The sequence below is a fragment of the Xiphophorus couchianus genome, chromosome 13, assembly GCF_001444195.1.
Source record: "Xiphophorus couchianus chromosome 13, X_couchianus-1.0, whole genome shotgun sequence".
NCBI classification, from domain to species: Eukaryota; Metazoa; Chordata; class Actinopteri; order Cyprinodontiformes; family Poeciliidae; genus Xiphophorus; species Xiphophorus couchianus.
Window position 1 is genome coordinate 11,291,763 of NC_040240.1, and position 24,035 is coordinate 11,315,797.

General features: G+C 38.7%; 1 protein-coding gene across 1 annotated transcript; it reads right to left on the reverse strand.

The window, feature by feature from the left end:
* On the reverse strand, window positions 1–22,153 carry fbxl2 (F-box and leucine-rich repeat protein 2). Its single transcript, XM_028035992.1, has 14 exons — window positions 21,558–22,153; window positions 15,121–15,182; window positions 7,726–7,780; window positions 6,463–6,537; window positions 6,153–6,247; window positions 4,782–4,946; window positions 4,529–4,655; window positions 3,930–4,004; window positions 3,676–3,806; window positions 3,447–3,507; window positions 2,745–2,789; window positions 2,431–2,487; window positions 2,119–2,331; window positions 1–144 (listed from the first exon to the last, which is right to left on the reverse strand). Exons 1-14 carry the CDS (start codon window positions 21,585–21,587, stop codon window positions 37–39), a joined length of 1,299 nt encoding a protein of 432 aa, XP_027891793.1. The 5' UTR covers window positions 21,588–22,153; the 3' UTR covers window positions 1–36.
* Between the last annotated feature and the right edge of the window lie 1,882 nt (window positions 22,154–24,035).

The following is a 24,035-nucleotide window of genomic DNA, read 5'->3' on the forward strand; positions in this document are numbered from 1 at the left end:
CTGTAGACAGAGGTGGCCCCCTCTGGCCCTCCATTGTCAGAGGATGATGCAGCAACGGCACAGACGCTGGCCTCCTCCATGCACAGAGGGGGGAGGCGTTACTGGGGCAAAGTATGCGTGCACTTTGATATCCGGAAGCTGGGCCTGTGAAATAAAGAAATACATTTATTAGTTTGGTCGCAAGTTTAAATCCACTTATCATAAATGTAATTTATTTGGAGCTTTTATTGTTGCCATGAGTTAAAAAGTCCTGCCCCTTTCTTCCAAAGTTTCTGAAATTCTGAAAACACTTTGAGTAGAATTTCCTTCCAGATGCTTTCTGTAATTGATTCGCCTAGTTCAGGGTCTTCATGATACCAATGAGCTTGAAGTGGCGTCATTACCTCGTTCTATCTTTTTCTGTTTCCTCACTGACCATGGATCAGTTATAAATTAATTACAGTTCTAACCTCAACTTGTTCTTAGAAAATTTGATCAGTACAATGGAAACCACATGCTCTATGCCCACCCACCTCATCATTAGATTTAGCTAATTTACACAGTGCATCGGCGGCTGCTTCCAATCATTACCCGTCAAGTCAACAGACTGACATATAACAGAAACAATACAAAGAGTTTATTTTTTTTACTTTTATTTTATTCTGATTGTACAATTTTAAAATGTGTGGACTATAATTATGTAGCCGCTCCTCTCTGCCCCAAAAGGTCCAGGGGCATGTGCCCAGATTGCCCATTTGGTAAATGGTAGGCAGTTTATTTTTATGTGAGGATGGCAGTTTGGGCAAGCTATCTGTACATAAATGGATGCTTCAACTTTATAACAATCCCAAACACACATTAGAACAGGTTTTACATGGCTTAAAGTAAGATAAAGGAGTGGCCAATCCCAATACCCAGTTTTAAACATGATACAAGGTTTCACCCAGAAAACTCGCTAAGCCCAATGGTTAGGTGCTAGGGCAGTCAACCACGGCCCGTCATGTTTTTGAGTTAAAAAATATTTAAAGTTGACATGAAATTTGAAAATATCACTTTATAATTATGCATATTTGAAAGATTGGAAGATTGATACCTGAACACCAACTATAAAGTCATTAAAAATGCAAACATTTAAAAAAAGACTTAAATAAATAATAGCACTTTTTAGTCTGGTGGGGGCACAAGTAAAGCCTGTAGACCCGCCAGGCTTATAAAAAATGTATGAGCTAGTCTGTGAGAACAAAACAAAAAACAGTCCAAATGAATTATACAAATTCTGCCTGTATGAGTGGAAAAACATCCAGCCAAAGACCTGACAAAGGCCGGTTAATGGCTAGAAAAAGTATGTGGTCAAGTATGAACTTGGTAAGAGAAAATTAGCCCAATAGCAGTGGGAGTGCAAGTATGCATTTCATTCCACATGTATACATTTTGACTTTGTGTGGAAGAAAATATCCATAATAAATTAAAATCTTGCAATGGCAGACATGCTCATAACCAATCTGAACGGTATTAGCAGAAAGTAGGAGCTTTACATAAGCTCACCTTTTACAATACTAACATATTTTTACAGTGCTTTCTGTAACATATACGCATTTCTACTGGGCAAGAATGATAAACAGCACAGGATGAGACTTGCTTGCATAGACAAAACACTCAGAAAGGACATTAACTGAATGATGTTGAAACGTGTTTATCTTCTGTAAGGAACTATCAGCCTTAATGCCCAATGTTAGAGTCAGTAAAGGGAGATAACCTCAAAATCCTCATGCAACATCGACCCACCAATAAGTTAACTGAAATGTTGACACATGTTAATAATTACCCCACTAAATCCAGATCTATAATTATGTTATTTCAGTTTGTCAAACTAAAGAAGTTTGATTTGCTAGTTGAAATTTATGCAAAGTTTGCCCTATTTACATTTATGAGCCTGTTTGTAAAATGTTGCACTTTGTTGATTTTGAAAAACTATTTTCCGCACAAAATTAGAAGCCATGTAAAAATCCTTCTCACCCAGAAAACAATGTTGAAAACAAACCAGGATTAATCTAATCAAAGAAAAATCCCTAAAGTGTAAATAAACTGCACCCTTTTCACAATAAGAAAAGCAAAAACATCTCTGTTTGTGCTGTTCACCCTGATGCGTTTGATGCCAGCCCTGGTGACTTGCTGGCAGTCGTAGAGTTCAATCCGTTCCAGACGGTGGCAGCTCTTGAGGTGCTCCAGGGTCACGTCAGTGATGAGGGGACAGTTGTCCAGCTCCACCACTGTGAGGCGCTCCTGGCCACAGGTGCTGTTGCTAAGAGCTCTGATGCCATCATCGGTAATCAGCTCACAGTGGGACAGGGACTGCCGGGGGCATGAGAGAACGGATGAAGACACATTGATATATAGCCAGGCTGAGAGGGTTCTGGTACAAATTCAGACATTGCAGGTCTAAATGTTTACCAATGCTTGCAGCCGTGGGCAGTGGATTGACAGTTGAACCAAGGTGTTATCGGTCACCTGTGGGGAGGAAAAGCTTGATTAGAAAATGTCTTCACATGTCTACACACAGCTTTGAGGCTGACATCTCAATGTGGAGTGATGTGCTGTAAGATAATGTGTTGCAGTGAATCTCTCTCTGTCCTGCTCGCTGTGTTTATATTTAACATAATTACATAAAATTTGTTAAGACAACAATAAATCAAAAACCTTATGATGATAGAAAATGTTTCACAATAAATGATAAGTGATACATTAAATGCCACACATTCACTTACCAGAATACATTCCTCTAAGTCCATTTTTTCAAGCTCATGACAGTTCTGTGAAAAAAATGGATGGGTTGTTCAGAAGTAAATTCAATTCAATTTAGAAATGGTAAGTGAAATGGATGGTTGGCTCAAGACCCTTCACATTGATGTAAGACCCCACCCTGGCATCAACAATCAGCCGGAACGTGGATGACTATTACTTATGAATGCAAAATGTATACATCATACTGTCAAGAAAAGGTTCAGGCAATGTTTTTAGCTGTGAGGACAAAGTATGAGGAGGAAAAGTCATGAGCAACAGGCTTTATACCACAACCACACAATACACCCATTGCAACTCATAAAAAAAACAGCTTGAGAGCATTGGTGTGATCAGATCAGTGATCAGGAGAAAATATACCAACTTTGAATGTTGTGCAATTCGATTAAACAACTTTTTGCACTCAGTAGTGCACAGTGTTCAACACATAAAGCCCTCCTAACCTTCTGCTGATAATCTGACAAATCAGTGGTGTTCATTTTCCTCACAGAGTAGCTACAACTAATGGTGGAGGCGCAGAAACCTACCATAAACACAGGTAAATTCCACACATTGAGAAGTAGTCATGTCCAGTAGTACTGTTGTCCAGAAGACCATGAGTATGTCTTAATCTGATGTGAAAGGGATCGCTAAAGGAGTGATCAGTAACACAAACTAGTAAAACTCACCCTTGCAAGAACTGTGAACCCCACATCAGTCACAAGTGAACATCGCGCAGCCTCAAGGATTCTTGCAAAACAGAAAAAGTTCCGATAAGCAATTGGAGGCGGGGCAAATATTTCCATTAAAGAAATCTGTGACAAGGAGGGGGTACTGAGACCAATCATAAGCTTCAAATTCAAATTACAATTTTATGCCTTTAGATAAGCCAGTTACGTTTAAAGTAATGCTACTTACTTGAGTTGAGGACAATTAAGTCCCAGTGCAGTCAGAGAGGCATCAGTGACATTACTGCAGCCAGATATGCAGAGGATCTGCAACTTGTGGCATCCCCGACACAAACTGACCAGGCCTTCATCTGTTATTTGCTGGTGGTGTCAGACACAGAAAAACAAGTTAGAAGAGCATTCAGTCACACAAACATTTCCCTCAGTTATCGCTAATAGTTAGTCCATTCAATAAAACAGCCCTTAGTGAAATGCTTGACTTACTGTGCAGGACTGCATATTGATGGTGGTCAGTTCAGGGCAGTGCTTCTGTAGGTTCTTCAGTGCGCCGTCGTCCAGCTGGATTATAGCAAACACATTATTAGTGAGATCTATTTCTATAATTTAGGTGTGCAATGAAATACTTAATGTCACATTTCTCAAAAGAAAAAAATATATAAAAATGTATATATTTTCCTAAAGAGATTAATAATTATCAGAAAGTGTGTAAAAAGGCACAAATCTTTCCAGCAGAATCTGTTATAATTTTTGTGAAGGGTGGAATTTCACTTAATCAAAAATTAGGAATTGTAGATAAAAAATGTAATTTTCAGTCAAAAAGTCCCAGATTTGTTTTTAGAAAAAAAAAAATCCTGGAAATTTGTGAGTTTGAAAAGTCAAAGAAATTGGACTTTTCAAACTCAGAAATTCTTTTGTTTTTTTTAAAGAAAATTTTAGATTTTTTGCCAGAAATTTGCTCCCTTTTTTTCTAACACTCCATAGTGGATATAAAATTTTATAAAGGTAATTCATACAAACAACTATATAATAATGAACTGCAAAAAGAAACACGGTAATAAAATTAAATAGGTTGTGTGTTTTACCTGTGTGCAGCCTCTGAGGAAAAGTGCTCGTAAACCAGTGCAACCTCTAGCCAGGGCCTCAATGCCGTCACGCGTGATCTGGTCACACCATGACAGATTCAACATCTCCAGCATTCTGCAGCCGTCGCTAAACAACATCAACATGAAAACAAAAAAGGTATGAAAATCAAGGCACTTTGACAAACAGCGTTTGCAAAACATTTAAGTGTGTAAGACCTGCAGAGGTAAAAGTAGGGCTAAAACTCAGAAATACCTCAGGGCCTTGAGGGAGTGGTTGGTGACGGAGACGCAGGAGGTGAGATCTAACTGTTTGAGCTTGGAGCAAAACTTGCTGAGGCTGAGGCAGGTGCTGTCTGTGATCTTGGTGCAGCCGTTCAGGTTCAGCACTTCGATGTTTCTACAGTTCTGAGCAAATGTCCTGGGAAGCAGGTTAAGTGTTAGAAAGGGAATTTCTCAAGAACTGTTTCTTTTTTTTTTTTTTTACTTAAAAGTCAGATTGTGGGAGTGTGTGGGAGCCAATTCACAGTCTAAATGGCACTCTTCTTTCACATGTTGCTCTTATTTGAAACTTTCAACCCTTAGCCACATATTTAACTTCTTTATAGTGCATTTCAAAGGTTTTTATACCCTTTGAAAGTGTTGTTACAAACTAATGTATTTCATTGGGACTTTATGTGATAAAGGAGAATAACTGAAAGCTTTAAGACTTTTTCTAACAAAAATCTGAAAAGTGTGCCATGCATTGTATTCACCCTGATATTTCTGAATAAAATCCAGAGCAGCTAGGAAAAGAAAATCTGTTTCTGCAGTTTTCAAAGATTAATGTAGGTTAGAGAGCAAACAGGCTGAAGAAGGCTGTTTGTTCAGATGGGACCAATATTGAACTTTTTTTGACCCTCGTCTGAAAGGCCATCCTAATGGCAAAACAGGGTGGTGGCAGCCTCATAATGTGGGTGTGCTTTTCTTCAGCAGGGAGAGCACAGCTGGCTAGATTTTATGTGGAGGTGTCTAAAGTGCATATTCACAAATTTCATTGTCCCATTCAAAGTCCAGATCTAGATCCAATTGAAAATCTGTGTCAAAACTAACATTTCTATTTACAATGTTCAAAACAATCTGAGCCATTTTGTGAAGAACAATGGCTGTACAAAGATGAACCACATTTTTTCTTATTATTTATAACACTTGGAAGATATACTTCTGTTGGTCTGCCACGTATGAAGTCTCAACAATCCTACAATTACATGACAAATAAATGAAATGCATGGCAAAATATGTGAGCAAATTTGAAAACGTTCAAGGAGTAGGAACATTTTTGTAAACCTGCTTTTTATAGGAGCAATAGAGCCCATCATACAAAAGAACTGTATAACAAGAGGTTGTTTTTCCTTCTTTTTTTTTAGTGCGTACAAAGTAAACTAGGATGAAACGTAAATAAAAGAGCTCCCAGTAAAATCCCCAAGGAATGAAGAAGTACAAGCTGCTTAAACTTATAATCACAGAGGCAATAGCAGCAAGTAAACAAGCCAACAAGAGAATGAGTTTTTCTTTTATTGAAAAAAAGATCAAAGCTGAAGTACACTCATCTAATCAGTGTGTGCCAGAGAGACAATGGGAATCTCACTTCATAGAAGCATCTCCAACGCTCAGGCAGCCCCTGAGGCTAAGCTGCCTCAGGAAACCTCCACAACGCTTCGAAATGTTTTCTACCACCCGGCCCTGAGGGACACAAGGCCAAACAGAGAGAGAGAGCAATGTGAGTGGGCAACAGGACAGTGGATCAGCTGAGACGTCACAGTCCACACCAAAGCCTACTGACCCAGAACTAAGCCTTCGACTGGGTAATGCTACTCAACCAATGTTCACATTTACACATGCAGCGAATACATTACTGTCCACTCTATCACCTTCACCATCAGAAACACAGGACTCACTTCTATGTCAGTCTGGAAGTTGAACAAGTCGATCTTCTGCCAGTTGCTGCCATCTAGAGCCAGGACGTTCCACGCCTGAGAGGGGGACACCAGAAACGGACAGGGAAGTGGGTCAGACAGAGGTGGAAAGGGGCGATAGACATTTCCTGTAGCATGAGGGAAGCTGGTAGAGAGCCAGCCTAATGGCAAACTCATGAAACTCAGCATTAATACATTAAATACAATTTACTAATAATCTTTATAAATGTGAATACTTCCATTCCTTTAATGGTCAATTTTACTCCCTTTGGATCCCCATATGGCCAAAGCAAATTACTATAAACAGCATTTTTTTAAAAATAAACTTGATAATTAAAATATCAAGTTTATTTATTTATTTATTAAAAGCTACATATGGGAAAATAAGCTAAAAAATAAACTGCAATAATAATTAAAAATATATAATTTTTTTATGTATAGATCAATCAAAATTATTACCATTTTATTAGCAAAAGTTTTTTTAAGATTAAATCCAATTTGTGTACCTAAACACATAATGTATATACATTTAAATCGATATCTATGTAAGTGATATCAATGATAAATTGAAAGTACCTTAAGAAAATGTAACTAGAATGTCCAAAAAACACTTTGTGATCTACATAACTTTTTCTAATTTTAGTTCCTCAGTAAATATCTCTCTAAACTCTGGGAAGGTCATTCTAAAAGCGCAGATGATGTTAATCATTCTTCACTAACTATGACAAGATGTCCAATACCCTGAATAATTGAACCACAATCAGTCCAAATAAGAATAAAAGGAAGTATGTTGGGACGAAAAGGCAGCATAAAGCTATGACACTGAGAAAAGTCTGTAGGTGTTGAGAAAATTGGTTTTCTCCCCGTTCTTATGACCTCTGAGTCAGGTTACCTTGTCACTTTGAGATCAGCAATAAAAGCAACGAGGACTGACTTATAATGTTACAAGAAAAACACCAGTAGCTCCAGAAAAAGAAATATATCCCTGTGCAGAATTGAACTTTAGTGTTTTTTTTTTTTTTTTAATAGATGATTCAGTTCTAAACAGTTTTTAGTTTTTAGTAGACTATGGCACTGTTAATTTGCTTAAGGCCAGCAGAGGGCACTATATTATTAACACTAAAAGGAAATTCAAGACTGGTCAAAGAGTTTAAATCGGATCAAAGAAGTCATTTAAAAAATATTTGCTGGAATCAGAAGTGCAAGTGGGTACATTTGCATAAAGTTTTGATAGATTGTGCTTACCTTTGACACCTGTGCACATCTGCAGAGTGTAACCACGTCTAAATAGGAAAATATTCTGGAAAGAGAAACAAAAACTTCATCTTAATTTTGACAATTTTCACAGCTGTTGCTATGGTTAAATGCATTTTCTCTTCTATGTCATTAAAACTCTTTTTTTTTTAATCCTCTCTAGTGGTACATTTTCTTCAGCTGACACATTTACTGGCGATATAATCATAGCTGGTTCTGATGTATGGATTTTATAACAATTTCATAAAATGCAAAGTTTTAAAGGAAAGCAAAAAACAAAAAGAAAAATTAAATATAATTTCTCCCCCATTGTATTGATGATATCACATGAGGCACAAGAATCAAGATTTGATCAGCAGTCATTACAAAACAATATGGCAAGTAAACAATTATGATTAGTCGCCTTATGCCTTTTGTGATGTCACCAGAGGAACTGGCATCTGGAAGCTTAGATTTAATCTTGAAAAAATAATCTCTTACAATATAAAAACAACAGAAATCAGAGATGTTCTATAGATACTAGCTTGACTTATTTCATATAAAAGTCTGACAAGTGGCTTTAAAATAAGGGGTAATCTGTTAGATTGGCAGCAGGAGAACCCAACATTGAGGCGGTGTTTGAGCCGAGGGCCGGTCAGCCACAAAGGGCCGCATGCAGCCGGGCTACTGGGTCAGCTCAATCCATTAATCTGCCAATGAGTAATCTCTGGCACTCAGACAAGCTGGGCCACAGACATCCAAACGTACAGTACATGCATATACATGAGGATCCAAATGAGCCCAAACACAAACATGAATGCGTTTGCCGCCCCAGTTGCCTGTAATGAAACTACTTGTTCCTTCTCAAAGAAGCTGTTTTATAGGAAGAACGTATAGAAAATATAGTTTTAAAAGATTGTCACGGTGCCAAGGTTTAAAGTACAGCTGTCGTGTGAATGTCCTTTAAAACCCTGTGAACATGAGCTGTCCATTGTTTTCCTCTCTTCACCCAGACAGAGGCTGTGTGTTTTGAGGTGTGTTGGGTTGGGACATGTTCAGACATGTCCGTGTAATCTATACCAGAGTTTTTTTGTCAGCAAAGTAGGACCACACAAACAGTATAGCATTGCTCCCAGTTCACAGACAGCACATGCACACTTCCACACACATACCACTGTACAGGAACACACAATCAGTCATCACTGCGGCTGGCCAATCAAGCTCCCGCTCATCGATCCCCCTTCTAATAACTGGTTAATGGCCATGACACTGATTATTGATAGAATGTCTGTTTTAATCAAATACAATCTAACTTTCTATTAAGTGTGTCAGAGAGGCGTTTTACCACCCACAGAATTCAGTTTCTAAACACTCAAATGAAAATCAATCAGATGCACAGAAAATTGCTTGTTGTCCCAGCCGTTCTAAGATGTGCAAAATAGAGAACATTTATGTGTAATTTAATATTATCTCAAAATTAATCCAGCAATCAGTCCAACATATTGAAGTATGTAACTGCAGAGCTGCACAATACTTCAGCTGCAGTTGTCATCACATCATCAGTTTGCAACAGATGATTATATTTTATGTACATGTAAGGCAATTGTGTCAAACTCATGGCCCGGGGGCCACATCTGGTCCACCACAGCTTTTTATGTGGCCCGCTCTAAAGGGATACATAAATAGAACCGACAAAATAATAGGGTGCTTAAATATTATTTTATCAATCAATTTAAAGCAGTTTTTATCAGTTCACTGCCAAATTGCATCAATCAGTCCCTACATTTTTTTGAGAAATATTGTGGAAATTTACGCAAAATCAACAAATCCTTTTGGACTTTTTTGCACCAATAAGTGTGAGTTTATTGCAGATTTTTCGCAAAAATTGTGAAAAACATTGGATCCTAGTGATGGTTTACTCCCACCTGCAGGTGGCAGTATTTTTTACTTCTACTAAACAGCTGCATCAGCCTTATGTTGAGTTATAATCCACAATGATACGGCAAGTAATAAAAAGTCACATTTACCATCATAGAGAAGTGCAAATATTTCTAAATTACTACCGCAAACACTTTTTTATTGCAAAAGAAAAATCAGAAAATCATGGAGGAACTGAAAAGATGTTCAATATTATGCAATTTTAACAAGTTATTTCTAGTTTAACAGTTTGAGTTTGATGGGTTTTATCAATACATTCTGGCACCACTGGCACTTAAAAAATATTCATGATCTCGATTTGGCCCAAAAGGAAAATGAATTTGACACCTCTGGTGTAAATCAGTTAGCATGTTTAGGGAGTTAAATTGATTTTTGACTTCCTTTAATGACCACTAGTTTGACATTATGGTGCATCATGTGACTATATAGATAAATAAAAAAACACAGCTGAAAAACGTGCGTAAAACAGAACCAATACTGTTGCAACTTTCAGAAGTTAAATGGCAATTTTATGTTGCACAAGCTACAACAAAATGCGAAAAATGTCAGCAGTTATACTGCATTGTGTGACAGTTACAATTTCATAAAGGAGACATGACAGAAAGGGTGGGGGGGGGGGGTCAAAAACATAGCACAGCTAAATTCAGAGGCATAACATCCCGACATCTTTAATAGGTTTTCCACCTGAATACACATAAGAAAGCCCTAATCCAGAGATTCAGTGCGAGAAATAAGCTAATAGTCTTTGATTGCTCTGTCAAATCCTTCCCTTTTTCTCCAGACAGGATCTTAATAGTTTACAGTGATGAAAAAAATTAACACCTGACCCTTGAAGCGTGGCAAGATAAGAGCTAGTCCAGCTTTCGGCACAGTTTGAGGCTGGTTGCTACAGTAACAGCTCAGACATAAATTTGGGTGCTGCTGGTGGGGAGCCTGCTGAGTCAGCCCTTCTGCGTAAGGAGACCCTGAACGGCTCCAAACTCTCTCTGTCAGACGTAGTTCTTGTATATCGCAGCTGTTTTTCACAGTTTATATGCACAGCGAGCCGGCCTACATAACAGCTGCTTATCATGCACCAGCTGAGAGGCAGAGGGACAAGAAAACAAAGCGGCGAACTCAGGAACATCCACAGAGATAGATTAAACATGAGCACAAACACCAAAAACAAGAGCAATTATACAGATTAACAAACTTGTAAGAAATTTTGGCACTACAGTTACCAAAATACAGCACATGAATGACATACTACAAACACAGTGTTTGTTATGAAGCAGCAAACTAATAAACCTCCCCTAACCCTAGCAGAGAGTTTTAATTCAGACCTGCTGCTGTGTCTTTATTAAATGATAGCCTGAAAACTGAAAGCTATTATTATAATCAAATTATTACCCAAGCCAATATTCAGGAAAAAGTACCCAATGTTCTGTGGAGATGTTGTTCCTCATATCATGAATAATGGGTTTTGGACTACTGACTAAAAAAAAAAAAGCGATGTGAATAATTTCCTCGCGTTACTAGGTGTTTTAAGGACAAAACAACAAAACCAAAAAAAGAAGCAGATTAAAAAAGAATCTTGTGTTTCCTAACAAATGCTTACAGATGATTAAACCCTTTAGCCCTCTAATTTAATTAGCATGACTCTAATTTAATTAGCATGAGTTATATTCCCTGGTTCATCATGCAGTTGATCTTGAAATGACACCCTTTGTGATGCTAAAAAGTGGAGTTTCCAATCCAGGTTTATTTATGAACAAATTAAATCGTCACACAGGACTAAAAGATAAATCAATCTAAAACCACCTTTAATATTCTTTACAACCCTACTTCTATAATTTTGGCTTTCAGTCTTCTTTCTTTTGAGTTTATTAGCATGTCACAAAGAATAGAATAGAATTCAACTTTATTGTCATTGCACATGTCACAAGTACAAATCAACAAAATGCAGTTTTGCATCCAAGTTTTTGTTTGTTTGATAATTCGATGTGTCTACCTAAGGAGGATCGGAGGTTTCCTTGCTAGACCATTACAGATCTTGAACTTTCTTCTGGGAGAACCAGTCTTTATTTGACTTAAATCAGAAGAAAAGTAACTATTTGTGTTCTTCTTGTGATTAATAGCGCTGCTTTTTTTTGTCAAATGCGATCTGTAAAACTGTGACATAAAAGTTTTAGTTTAGTTTCATTAGACCATCAACTTTCGCCCACAAGAAATTAACTTGTTTCTAAAATCCAAGTGAATCAGGCTTCTAATATAATTAATAACTGAGTTTCACTAGGTTATTTCCTATTTATGTTTTTTACAGACTGTTAGGGATTTGACTGAATAATTTTCTAGATGTATTCTTCCTTCTACAAGAGAAAATATTACCAAAGGAAAAGCACAAACCAAAGCGTCGAGCATGCTAACCGGCTACATACCTCACAGTTTGAACAATGATTTAATGAGACTACTCCCTGATGTCATTCAAAAATGCGTTTGTCCTTTGAAGCTAAAATATTTGACAGGGCCACATTCACAGATCACTGTCATGAATGTCATAGTTAACTAAGGAATTTGGAGCATTCCTTAGATAACTAAAACCTTGTTTTGTTTTACAGAGTGGAACTATGATAAAACAAACAACTTCAATGGATTAAAAAAAAAAAATAGAATTGGGCGCACAAGAATTTATAGTATGTGGATACACTCCCTCTAATTGGACAAACGTCCCTTTACAAATTACACATCATTAAACATCCTGTTGGATCGTTGTTTTAACAATGTGATCCAAGCTGTCACCCTCAAAGAAAGGAAAGCTGGTTAGAATAATAGGAAACAACAAAGGAACCACTAAGGCGCAAGCCTCTCATAAAGTGGAAGACACTCCAGCACCAGAGTCCACAGCAATTTTTACATCAAAATGGAGTCACTATAATAAAATAAACACCTTCAAGTTCAACTCAAATTTTCAGTAATCGATATGGACAAGGTAGGTGCCTTCTGGAGAAAGATTTTATGTCACAATGAGAAACACATTGAGATGTTTGATTAAACTGCATTTATGAACACTTTAGCAAAGTGTGTGGAATGGCCTCAACCCTTCTGTGAATTAATAGTCTATACAAGCTGCGTCTGTGCCAGGAAATCAATCGATTTAATTAATAACCTCTCATAGCAAATCCTGATAGAGAGAGCAGTCAAATATTCAAAGTCTGACATTAAAGTCTATGATGAGAAGAATTCATCTGAAGACTTTCACTAAACAGCAGAGGTTTGCACCACCATCTGATCTTCTGGACCTGTTCATGAACTCTTCCGTTCCTATCCTTATTTCCTAATTGTGTAACATAATGAGAAAAAAAAAATTCATACATCTCATTTGATATAAACTATCAGTCTTGTGGCTGATTTCCAATCACCTGTATTTTTAAAGTTCTGACTTTATGAAGCCATTTTCTCTTTGGACAGATTTCACACTGTTTTTTCCATGTCCTCATACCATGAGAGGTCATTAATTATTCATATTTGGAAAGGAGGGACACTATGCAGTGGACCAGTTAGTAGTAATGCTGCCTTGCAGCAAGAGGGTCCTGGGTTTGAAATTAGGTCAACTAGAGTTTTTAAATAGCTGCTAGGTTTGAATGTGTGTGGACATTGTGGTTTGTCTTTTGTGTTGTCCTATGATGGACTGGAGACATGTCCAGGGTGTACCTCTTGCACAGTGTACCCCACCTCTTGCTCAATGTCTGCTGCAGATGGGAACCAGGATGGATAGATGGATGTCAAACTGTCATTAGCATCCCATATAAGCAATTCACATTACAAACAGTACATGAAAAGTAAGGGAATGGTGAATTGTTTTGGTCTTTAAGGGCCGGTATTCTGTACATTAGTTGTCTCAAACGCCTGTCCTAAAGGGCTGTTGTCCTTCAACTTTTAGATATCCTTCTGCTGCAGCACACCTGGTTCCAGTACTACCTCATTAGCATGCAGTCGTGTAGCTCAACTGAAAGCTAGTAAGGCAGTTTTGCCATTTAATTCAAGTATGTAGGACAAGGGACACATCTACAAGTTACCAAACCTTGAGAACTGCAGTTTGAGACAACTACTGTACATTTCAGATATCTTCCTGCTGGATCATGCCTAAAAACAGATGATTTTGTCATTATCAGGCTCCTGTAAAAAGGCCTATAAAACACCTATAAAACACTAGAGCCTGTCCCTCAAGGACTAGCATTGCCCAGTTTTGCTGCATGTTTATAAGAGTATGAGGTTAAAAGCTCAAAAGGACAAAATTTGAGATTTCTTTCCTCAGTGAGAATGTTTACACCAAAGAGTGTTGTTATCAAAACAATCAGGTAATCCATACATATGATGAGTTCACTGTTTGGAAAAAGGTTATATTTTTGGTTTTCCATCATCCAGTGAATGCTCATCCTGCTCATTTTTTGTCATATTTCTAGCAAGAAAAGGGAGTCATGGTAATTTTTTACTTTAAATCTTTTATGCTTTCTTTTTTACTTTCTATCAGCAATTTAAAATTCATCGCCATAAATCAGTTGATTGAAAGTATGAAGCTTAGCTTGTGCTATAAACAAACTGTAAATCTTAAATAAAAAATTAAACATTAAATCTTACATTTTAAGTCTGATAACTTTTTCTTTTCATCATAAAAGAAACCATTTCAAGCTACTTTAGAAACTGTTTTAAGCACATGGACATCATAATGTCTTTCACTGAGAAACAAAATTATAAACGAGAAAAAAAAGAAGCTCCATCTAAACCACAATCCATGGTTTACAAACAAGATTTACTGCTGTCACAATGAGTCCCCCTCACAGCTGATGTTGTGCAACTGTCTTGATATGACACATGTGACAGTGGGTCATGTGTTGCAGCTGGAAAGCGCATTCTACCCTGTCCGACCAGTGAAAGTGTGATGGTGCTACTGGGTGGACTGGTAGCCTCTTTGGAGTGCAGATGGAACAGCAGAGGAACACAGCACTGCGGAATTCCCCACAAGCTAAGACAAACTATTTATAGCACACACTCACTCTCTCTCACACACACACACACACAGATATACAGCTTACACAGGCCTCAGGAGTGTTTCACACATGCACACGCAATCTAGCATCGCACAAGCACAAGCACAGAAATAACATCATGTATCAGAGGAGGTACCTGCAGCTGTGCCTCTTTCCAAGACATAAGCTAACCCATACGGCACATACAGATCACCCTGGGAAGATGAGCACGTGTGAGGCCGTGCATAATGCCAAATTTATGGAGCCTGTGCAGCTGGCGTGAAACAAAATATTGGTCTGTGGGTCACACATTTAAATATGTCAAGGTAAGGGGCTGATATACATCACACAGGCTATCGGCTGATTCAGCTAATGAATAACCCTGACCTAAGAGTTCAGTCAAGGGCAATTTGTGTCGTGTTGTGGGTGAGAGATTGAATTACTGCTGTGTTTTCAACCCTACCTGAGAAGAAGCTCTTTGGGGAGCTTCTTGTTAATTGGTGCTTCATCGCTGTTTGAGAACACCTGCAGAGACACAAGATAAATAGCAATAATGGTGAGAGGATTGTAAGTTTAACAAGCTCGTAAAAATGTGAGGGAATCTGTGTCCTACGAGTGTATAAACAGAGGCAGCAACCACAACCGTTTAAGGTTTTATTTATGTCAAACATGAGCAGAAACAGAGCCCTACAACTTGTTTACATTAGTCATCCAAAACTGAGCTAACACATCTTTAATTTATACTAATAAACACACCAGAGACACATTTGGCTTCTCATGTCCCCTCCCTGCAACATTATAATTCTGTCAGCCTGGTCAGCTTGTTGGCATGCTTATCTCAATTAGCCTACTCGCTGGATGTCTGGCCATCTGCTGAGCGGCACACACATACACACGTATGCTTAGACACACTCGTAGGTTATTAAAGCCTGACCGTTCTGGGTGAAGAACAGTTTCAGAACATTCCCAATCGAGCTGGGCCATGAATTCAGATTAGGACAAACACCCGCAATCAAACAGCATCTGCAGGCACACGCACATCCTGTCAGTGACACGCTTGGATCCTAAAGGAGTCAGCAAGTGTATCTAACGTGGAGGACTCCCTGCTGTGTCACATGCAAACAAGAAAACAAAGGGGAGGGGAGTGATCGCTGTGCAGGATGAGAAGACATAACCTCTTTGAAACAGAAAGCAGTCAAAAACAGCGAAGAGACAACTAAAAGGGGAAGTAAAGATCAGAAGACAGAAACTGAACTACCGTGAAAGACCAGAAAAGAAAACAAAAATAAAGATTATTTGTTAAAAATACATAAACGTAAAAGAAGAACCAGGAGACAAATAAGGAGACAGAGTTTAAGAGTTTGAGAGGTAGAAGAGACAAAGGAGAGAGAGATTTTCTGCAAAATATTAACCAAACTGGTTTGAATGTTAACGGCTCTGCTATGGCAACAGCAAACTAGACAAAGATGCTTGAAATGTGTAAGCGCACTTAAGGTGTTTCATCACAGCTCACACCCTTGCTACTCCATAAAGCTCTGTCGCATTTTTTATGACTAAAACACATCATTATATTGAATTTAAGCATCAACCACTGCAGTGTGCCAATTTAAAGCTTTTTAGATCACTTCAGGCTCCTCCCTTATAGAAAAGTTTGCTTGTTATCATGATGTTAGAAGTCTTTAGTTTAATTTGACTATAAAACACTGGAAAGGCAGAAATGTTCCTAAACTTTGATGTTTGAAACATTTAGTCAAGAGAAAGGCAAAAAATATATAAAAGTGTTTCTTTTCAGGGTTTTGTGACAGACCAAAACAAAGCATCACATAGCAGAAGTGAAAAGAAAATTATACACGTTTTTTAAAGGTCTTTGCATAAAGAAAATCAGACAAAAGTGGAATGTGTTCAGTACATTTCCTCGGTCACCCCTGAATAAAACTGCAGCTAAATGCAACTTTTAGATGTCACATTATTAATAAGCAAGGTCCAATGACGTGGACAGGAACACAGCAGGCAGGTATGTGAGAAAGTTGTGGAGAAGTTTGAAGCGGTGTTATGTTATAAAACAATATCCCAAACTTTAACACTTTACTGTCCGAATTCACTTATAATTATATGACAAAGTAGTTCATTTTTGACTGGGAAGCAGAGGCTATTCATATTAAATTAACTGGAATATAACCCATATAAAACTTAAAAATGACGCAAAGTAATTAATAAAATGAGCAATTAAATTGAATATCAAGAATCCAGTATCTAGATTACTTTATTGATGCCACCATTGCTATAACATGGCTTTAACAATCAATTACAACATGTGTCTGTACAATCACTCCACAGGTGTTTTGAGGAATTGAGTATTATTCTGTCAAATATCTGACCATGAAAAGAAAGTAGAAAAACTGCCTAATCCATTCACCTAAAGCTGGCATCCTGGGCAAGGTGAGCATCAATTTAAACAACCGGCCAAGAAACCCACAGTAACTCTGAATGAGCTGCCAAGAGCCACAACTCAGATGGGAGACTCTAATCTAATTTTGCACCAAAAAAATCTGTACTTTATCAAATAGTTGGAAGAAGAAAACCACTGCTGAAAGAAAGCTTTCATGCATCCTATTTTAAGTCTTCCACAAGCCATGTAGGGGAAACAGCAAATATGTGGAAGAAGGAGTACTCTGGGCAGATAAGACCAAAATTGATTTTTTTTTCTCCCCCATCTACATCTAAAAACAAACATTGCACATCGCCATAAACACACCATTTTTTCAGGAGCTGGCTGGAGTTTATGAGAAAAATAGATGGATGCAGGGCAATCGTGTAAGGAATACTGCAAAATATTAGAGACAAGCATACAGGTTCCAGCAGAAAAACAACCTCAAACATCAATCCAGCGCTAGAATGAAGGAGTTTACCATGGTTGAGGATCTGTGGCAAGACTTGAAAATTGATATTCACAAAAGCTCTTCATCCAGTCTGACTGATCTTGAACTATTTTGGAAAAGAAGAATAGGTGAGTACACTCGTTTTGTACTTGCAAAAACGAGTGTCTATGATGTATTGAATCGAGGGGATAGAATACAAAAGCATGCCACTCTTTTTGTAAAAATATTTGAAAACCCATGCATCACTTTCCTTCCACTTGGAGAATGTGGGCCAGTTTGTTTTAGCTCAATAAAACACATTGAGATCTGTGAAAGACACTGTACTTTACTTTTTGCAGTTGGTCTTGAAATGTTTTCAACAGCCTAAAAATCCTCCAGTGGAGATGATAAACAGAGCGCACACACAACTCTTTCCCTTAGGTCTTACAGATGACAAATGTCAAAATAGAAGCTAGAATCTTCAAGTGTTTTGACGATGGAGAGGATACTCTAAAATCTTTCAGGAATTGAAAGTCCCAAAAAGCACAGAAGCCATTGAAACATTTTGTAAAACAGAAAAGCAAACGCAGAATGGTCTATAAAAGGTCTAAATAATGAGATCCAGAGGGCCTTAATGGAAAATGAGTCAGACTTTTATGACACAGTTGCAAGACAAAAGTCATAAGATGATTAAAGGTTCATGACAGCCTGCTGAGAGGAAGCAAATTGCCTTCTGAACAACTCTTAGTGTAGTTAGGAGCAAACTCCCGTTGTCAGATTAAATAAAGATTAAACGATACGATCCCGTTTCCTCCAGCATCTGCAGAGGGATATGGGCTGCTCAGAACCACCTTATAATTACCATCTTTGCGGTCTGAAATGGTGTTGGCAGCATCCTGCTGTGGAGATCATTTTCTGCAGCAGGTACTTTGTGATTGGTCAGAACAGAAGAGAGAAAACGTTGGAAAAAAAACATCTGGGGGAAAAAAATTTTGATCTCTGACTGGAGACGAAGCTTTTTGGGGAAACGTCAGCAGTGATCCAGCCTTATTCTGGAACACCACAGTACTAAAGTGCACAGGAATGCATACTGCCACTTGCAACTAATCCACATATATTTTCAATAAACAACTCTATAAGTATTTTATAATCTAAAGAAGAAATTATGTTGTCCCTGCTACAAGTGTTTTACCTAAATGCTCCAAAAACAAAAGTAAATTGCGTTAAATAAGTTTTAAATCTTGTTTGTCATATGACAGAATGTGGAAATTGTGAATCTATTAAATAAAAAAGTCCTGAACCTCAACAGGGAACATAAAATATTGAGGTGATAAAATGTCTAAAAAAGAAGACTGGAGCTAAAACCACCTCTGAAACATGTCACTTATCTTTTACTTTAGCTTAGAAACTGAACATTTTATTGAGTTTATTTCATTTGTATACAACTAGTATGCAACAAATGACCTCTAAAAGCACTTAAACTAAAAAGATACCATTTATATACAGAAATGCACTGTAAAATCAGTCCAATCATGTAGAAAGGTTCAAATTTAATGACGTACATTCCAAGTTGATTCTAGACGGAAAACATTGCAGATAGTTTCTGTTTATTATGACAATAGATAAAATATTTCCATCTATTGAAATGCAACCAACTGTACTGAGGCACTAGCTTTGCAGCTGTCCGTCATACTGAACACACATGTGATAGCAGTGGAGAGGAAAGGCCACATGCGCTAAACAACAACGAGATAAGCAAAGAATTGGTCGATTTACAGACCTAACTACAAACTAAATTCTTCATGCGATGCGTCTCAATTTTAAAGGATTTAAGAGCAAATTCCTAAAATAAAACCAAAGAGAAACACAGAAAATCACAATGAATCAATGGACAAAAAAACAACAACTTGATGACGAGTTTTGGATGGAGACTTTAAAATCTGCATTCTAAGTTGATTATGGAGCAGATAAACCTCAGCAACTGGTTATTTTATTTATTATAACAGCAGTGCAGCTTCCCTAAGCGGTGATGTGGCGTTCCTGTTCCTAGAGAGCTTGCAGCAAATTTGGACAGCCTGGAATGTTCTTTTACCAAATAAAAACTGCTTTAAAGAAATTACAGTTGTACTACGTCAATAACGGAGCCTTTCTGTAAAACCGACTACAAAATATCTCAGGTTTCTAATAGTCAGCATGATCTTTTCTCCCACAGTTTGTTTGTTTTTTCCACAATACACTGGTTTTCATGCAAGAACACCAACAAGTTCTGATTCACTCCCACTGAGTATGTGAGCACACCCAACTGAGAAAGTCAAGTACCATCAAGTCAAACCCTAAAGAATCTCAGCAATGTGTGAACAGCACATCAGATAAACCGCGCTCAGCGCCTGTCGGACTGGGTGATATTAGGACTGAATCCGCTGTGAAATCAAATGTTGAGAGACCAAAGTGTTTTAGTGGGCCTGTTAGGAATAAAAGCTTGTGTTTTGAACCGCTTCCCTGTAACAGTGGATTTTGTGTAGCTAATCTAAAAAAACACTCAGTGTGTTTAATGAAGCGTATCATGGAGTCATTGTTCTTAAAGTCTGCAGCCAGCCGTGGATTTAACAAAGGAGTTTGTAAACTAGTTTAAAGATACCATTCGACTTCACACTGACATGTCATTGGCTGTGACGGCTCCTCTGTCGCGGCTTTTTTGCAGCAGACAGTGCTGAGACTGTAAATATCACTCATAAAATACTGAACCAAGATCAATGCTGATCAGGCCCAGAGTTTCCATAAAAACTCTCCCTTATCCGGCTAGCTTTTATGCTAACAGAGCTGCGCAGTTAGTCGCATGGTTGCCTCACACGAGAAGGTCCTGGGCTCAAATCCCAGGCTGGGATCTTTCTGCATGTAGTTGTATGTTCTCCACATTAATTGTAGGTTTAGACAATGGATAGATGTATAAACTGTGGAGGAAAAAAGTATTATATTTGTCTAACCTACTCATTTGGTCAGGTGACCATGCTTTTCAGTGTAGACATCTGGCGCAGTTCGAATGCATATGTGAATGCCGAGTGGACCGGAGTCTGCTCCAAATGTAGGAAGCGGACTAAAGCGCAGTGCGTTCTGGGTAAATACAACCAAAACAAACGGTAGCAGGAGAAATGCCTCCTGGTTTATTGCCAAACACACAAGAGAAATCCTACAACCACTAAAATGTGACACCGCTCTATTTTTGTTTTCATTTCATGAGGTAAGGCCCTTGTGCTCAGTGTCTTGATCATTTCCTTAAGTAGTTCTTGGTGCAGCGCCACTATAGGTGGTAAGCAGGCTTTTCAAAGTGTGTCGCTTGTTAAGACACTGTGCAAAGTAAAGTCAAGCCTCACAAGCTGAAAATGTAACAGATGTTGTCACTTTTGTCCCCAATCAAATTGAGTCTACCGTACCATCAGGTGTGAAAACACCCTAACAGATTTTTAAAAATCCAAATTAAACCTTAAATTTAAATGAAGTTTACATTTGTTTAAATAATCTATAATATATGAGAAATGAAGAGCTCTTGGGCCCCGTGCTGGCCTCAAGGGGTCATAAGCAGCAGCTTAGTTTGCTTATACTTTGGGCAGGCTCCGGCCCTCATGTGTAGTATGTCTTTTTTCTGGGAGGGGGCAGGGGGGGCTATTGGGGTAATCCAGCCCGTGACTTCTGCCCTATCAGAGTGAAAACTATATAAACGCTGCAGCTCTCTCTGAAAGCCTGTAACCTCAGGCGACAGACCCTGATATATTGACTGTACACTCAGCCACAGCCCTGCTGTCTGTCCAGCAGTCCCCAGCTCCGTGTTTTCACTGTCTGCTGCTGGTGCGGGAGGACAACAACAGGATTTCGGATTACCCTTGACCAACAAAACGCCTCAGCTCCTGACTGCGTGCACAAATTAGGAGCAAAGCCCCACGCACACACACGCACACACACTCAAACACAGTTTGCTTATACAAGACTCCCTACTGGAGACAAACAGTTTAACCGCTGGTGGTCCACTCCCTCCCTGTGTCATTACCTCGAACCGGCTCTTGGTGATACCGTTCATGTCTGCGGCGGCACCTTCCTGCTACAGACAGAACCAGTGGAGCCGCTTCTACGGCCGATTTCGTCGCCGTTTTATTTTCGGGAGCGTAGGAGCCGAGCTGAAGCTGGGTCTTCACAACCTCCTCCTCCTCCTCCTCCTCCTCCCCCCAGCCGCCAGCGAGGCTCCTGTCTCCGGGTCAGCGAGGAGGCGGCAGCGGCGGCGGTGATGGTGGTGGTAGCGAGGCGCGGTGTGGGCTCCGGAGCGGCCTGCGGTACCGTGAGCGCTCGCTGTCTCGGAGAGCGAACGGCTCCCCAGCACGTCTCATCACAGGGCTACCAAAATAACAATAATAACATGGACGGTTCTGTCAAGTGACTTCACTTCCGCCTCTCCCTTCATCGTCGCGTACCAGAACCAGTCAGCTGCGCGCACCGAAACCGTAAAGAAACACTCGGTGAATGGGGGGATTAACGCCCGTCGCTAACGCCCCATCGCTTATTTCTCACGTCGAGCTCCGTTAACGGCGGAAGACACGAGCGCTTTCCTCGCTCTTTTCTGTTTACTTGCTGGGGGGAAGAGGAGGGGCAACGTGACGTCATTGATGCGGGAAAAGCACGCGTGGTCGATTTGTTTTGATTGTGAGGACCTCCGGGGCCTGTTTCTTCACAGCGATAAGGGACACGGGACGAAAGTTGGGTGTAGCAGAGACGATCTGAGGGGAAAGAAGCAATGATGAATTTATGCTGTTTTACTTCTGGAGACATCCAGTTCAGAACTGGGTTTTTATGTCTGAAAAAGACAATGACCGCAAGTCCCTGAATGCAGTCGAAAGACAAAATTAACCCTATTAAATTTTCTTAAGCGCACAAGTAATTTTTGTTTTGCAATTTAAAACTGTTTCCTCGCAGTCAAAATGAATATTGAATATTACCTCGCGGAAAGTTGGAGTTGTCCTAGAAACAAGACAATTATATTCGTTGTTTTATACTTTACAGCCATAAAAAAACAAATAACTGTGGCTTTTATTTCATTAAGTATGCACAGAGCAGAACAAAAACCCTGAACGCTAAGCTAAAGCTACAATATAATGGTTGCTATCAACCTTATTCATGTGCTAGAAAAGCCCAGTCAAAGCTAAGAACTGAATCTTAGAGAAATCTTGTAGAGGCAAAAAAAAAAAAAAAATCAAAACTGTTTATACAGGCTCTCTTTATACAGGCTCTCCATCCAATCTGATATTTGAGCTTTTGCACAAGAAATATGTAAATCTACATGTGCAAAGCTGGTACAGACACACGAAAAGAGTGTAATTGTAGCTTTGACTACAGCAAACTAATGAGCACGGTGAACACACGATATATCAATTATTATAGCTACAAATCCATCCAACACTTTTCAGATTTAATAAAGAAAATGAAAAATTATGTAAACGCAACCTGCCATACATATTTTTTATGGCAGGTTGAAGATAAACAGACCTTTGGGAAAAACGAATCATGTGTTCTCCAGCTCTGTGGCTAGAGGGCGCTCTGACATAACCAGCCTTATCTGATAACCTTGCGACGTTTCAGCTGTGAAAGTAACGTGATTTAAACACTTGATTAGCAGCAAAAGATCAGGTGTGAATTGCTGTCTTTCTCGTACTCACCACGGCTCTCCTTCTGTTGTCAGACCTCCACCTCTCCAAAAATAACCAGAGTGCATGAGTCAGGGTCTCAACCTCACTGTTCTCCGTATCCTGACCTGTAAAGTGGACATGCATGGAAGTATGAGTGGTCTCTGACTGGTGGATGAAAGAAAAGTGGAACTGACATGCAGAGGTTTGAGTAATGCAGCTGTGGCTCTAGTGACACAGAAGAACCAATAAAACTCATGAAACTGAAATAAATGAGTAAGAGTGATACTTCATGAAGTTAGTGGAATATTCCTTTGCAACAATATTAATACTCTGGAAACTTTTCCTAATTTTGTGTCATTTGAGCCACAATTTTAATTAATATTAGTGCAATTTTATGTTGTGGATGAACACAAAGGGATGTAAACTTTGAAGTGGTGAATTACAGTCCTAGATTTCAAAATGTCTTGTTTGTTCAAAGAGGCTGTATTATGTAAAATATCATATTTATATCATATTAAAATGTTATTCAGTGATTTAAAATGTACCTTGAGTGTCACCTTGATTATTTTCTCAGGACCTTCTTGCTGAAAGGCAACGGTGCTATCAATTGTTCAACCATGCATAACCAAAAATCTCTCCAAAAACATGTAAAATCTTCCAACTATCAGGAAAAATTAAATGGATAAAAATGTTTACTCACTAAAATATTTACAGGCTCCACATGTGGCTCACTTTTGAGATCATTAATTGCAAATAAGTTGAAAACCAGGCATCATTTACCTCCCATGACACAATAAAGCACTTCTCATAAAAGCCTGATTAAAAAGCATTAAATGCATAAAACTTAGATT

Excerpts from the sequence above, each read along its gene's own strand:
- fbxl2 (XM_028035992.1), bottom strand. The coding sequence starts at position 21,587 with ATGAACGGTATCACCAAGAGCCGGTTCGAG. Across the intron at positions 3,508-3,675 it reads CTTAATTGTCCTCAACTCAA|AATCCTTGAGGCTGCGCGAT; the intron begins GTAAGTAGCATT and ends CTGTTTTGCAAG. Across the intron at positions 2,332-2,430 it reads GCCCACGGCTGCAAGCATTG|TCCCTGTCCCACTGTGAGCT; the intron begins GTAAACATTTAG and ends TGCCCCCGGCAG.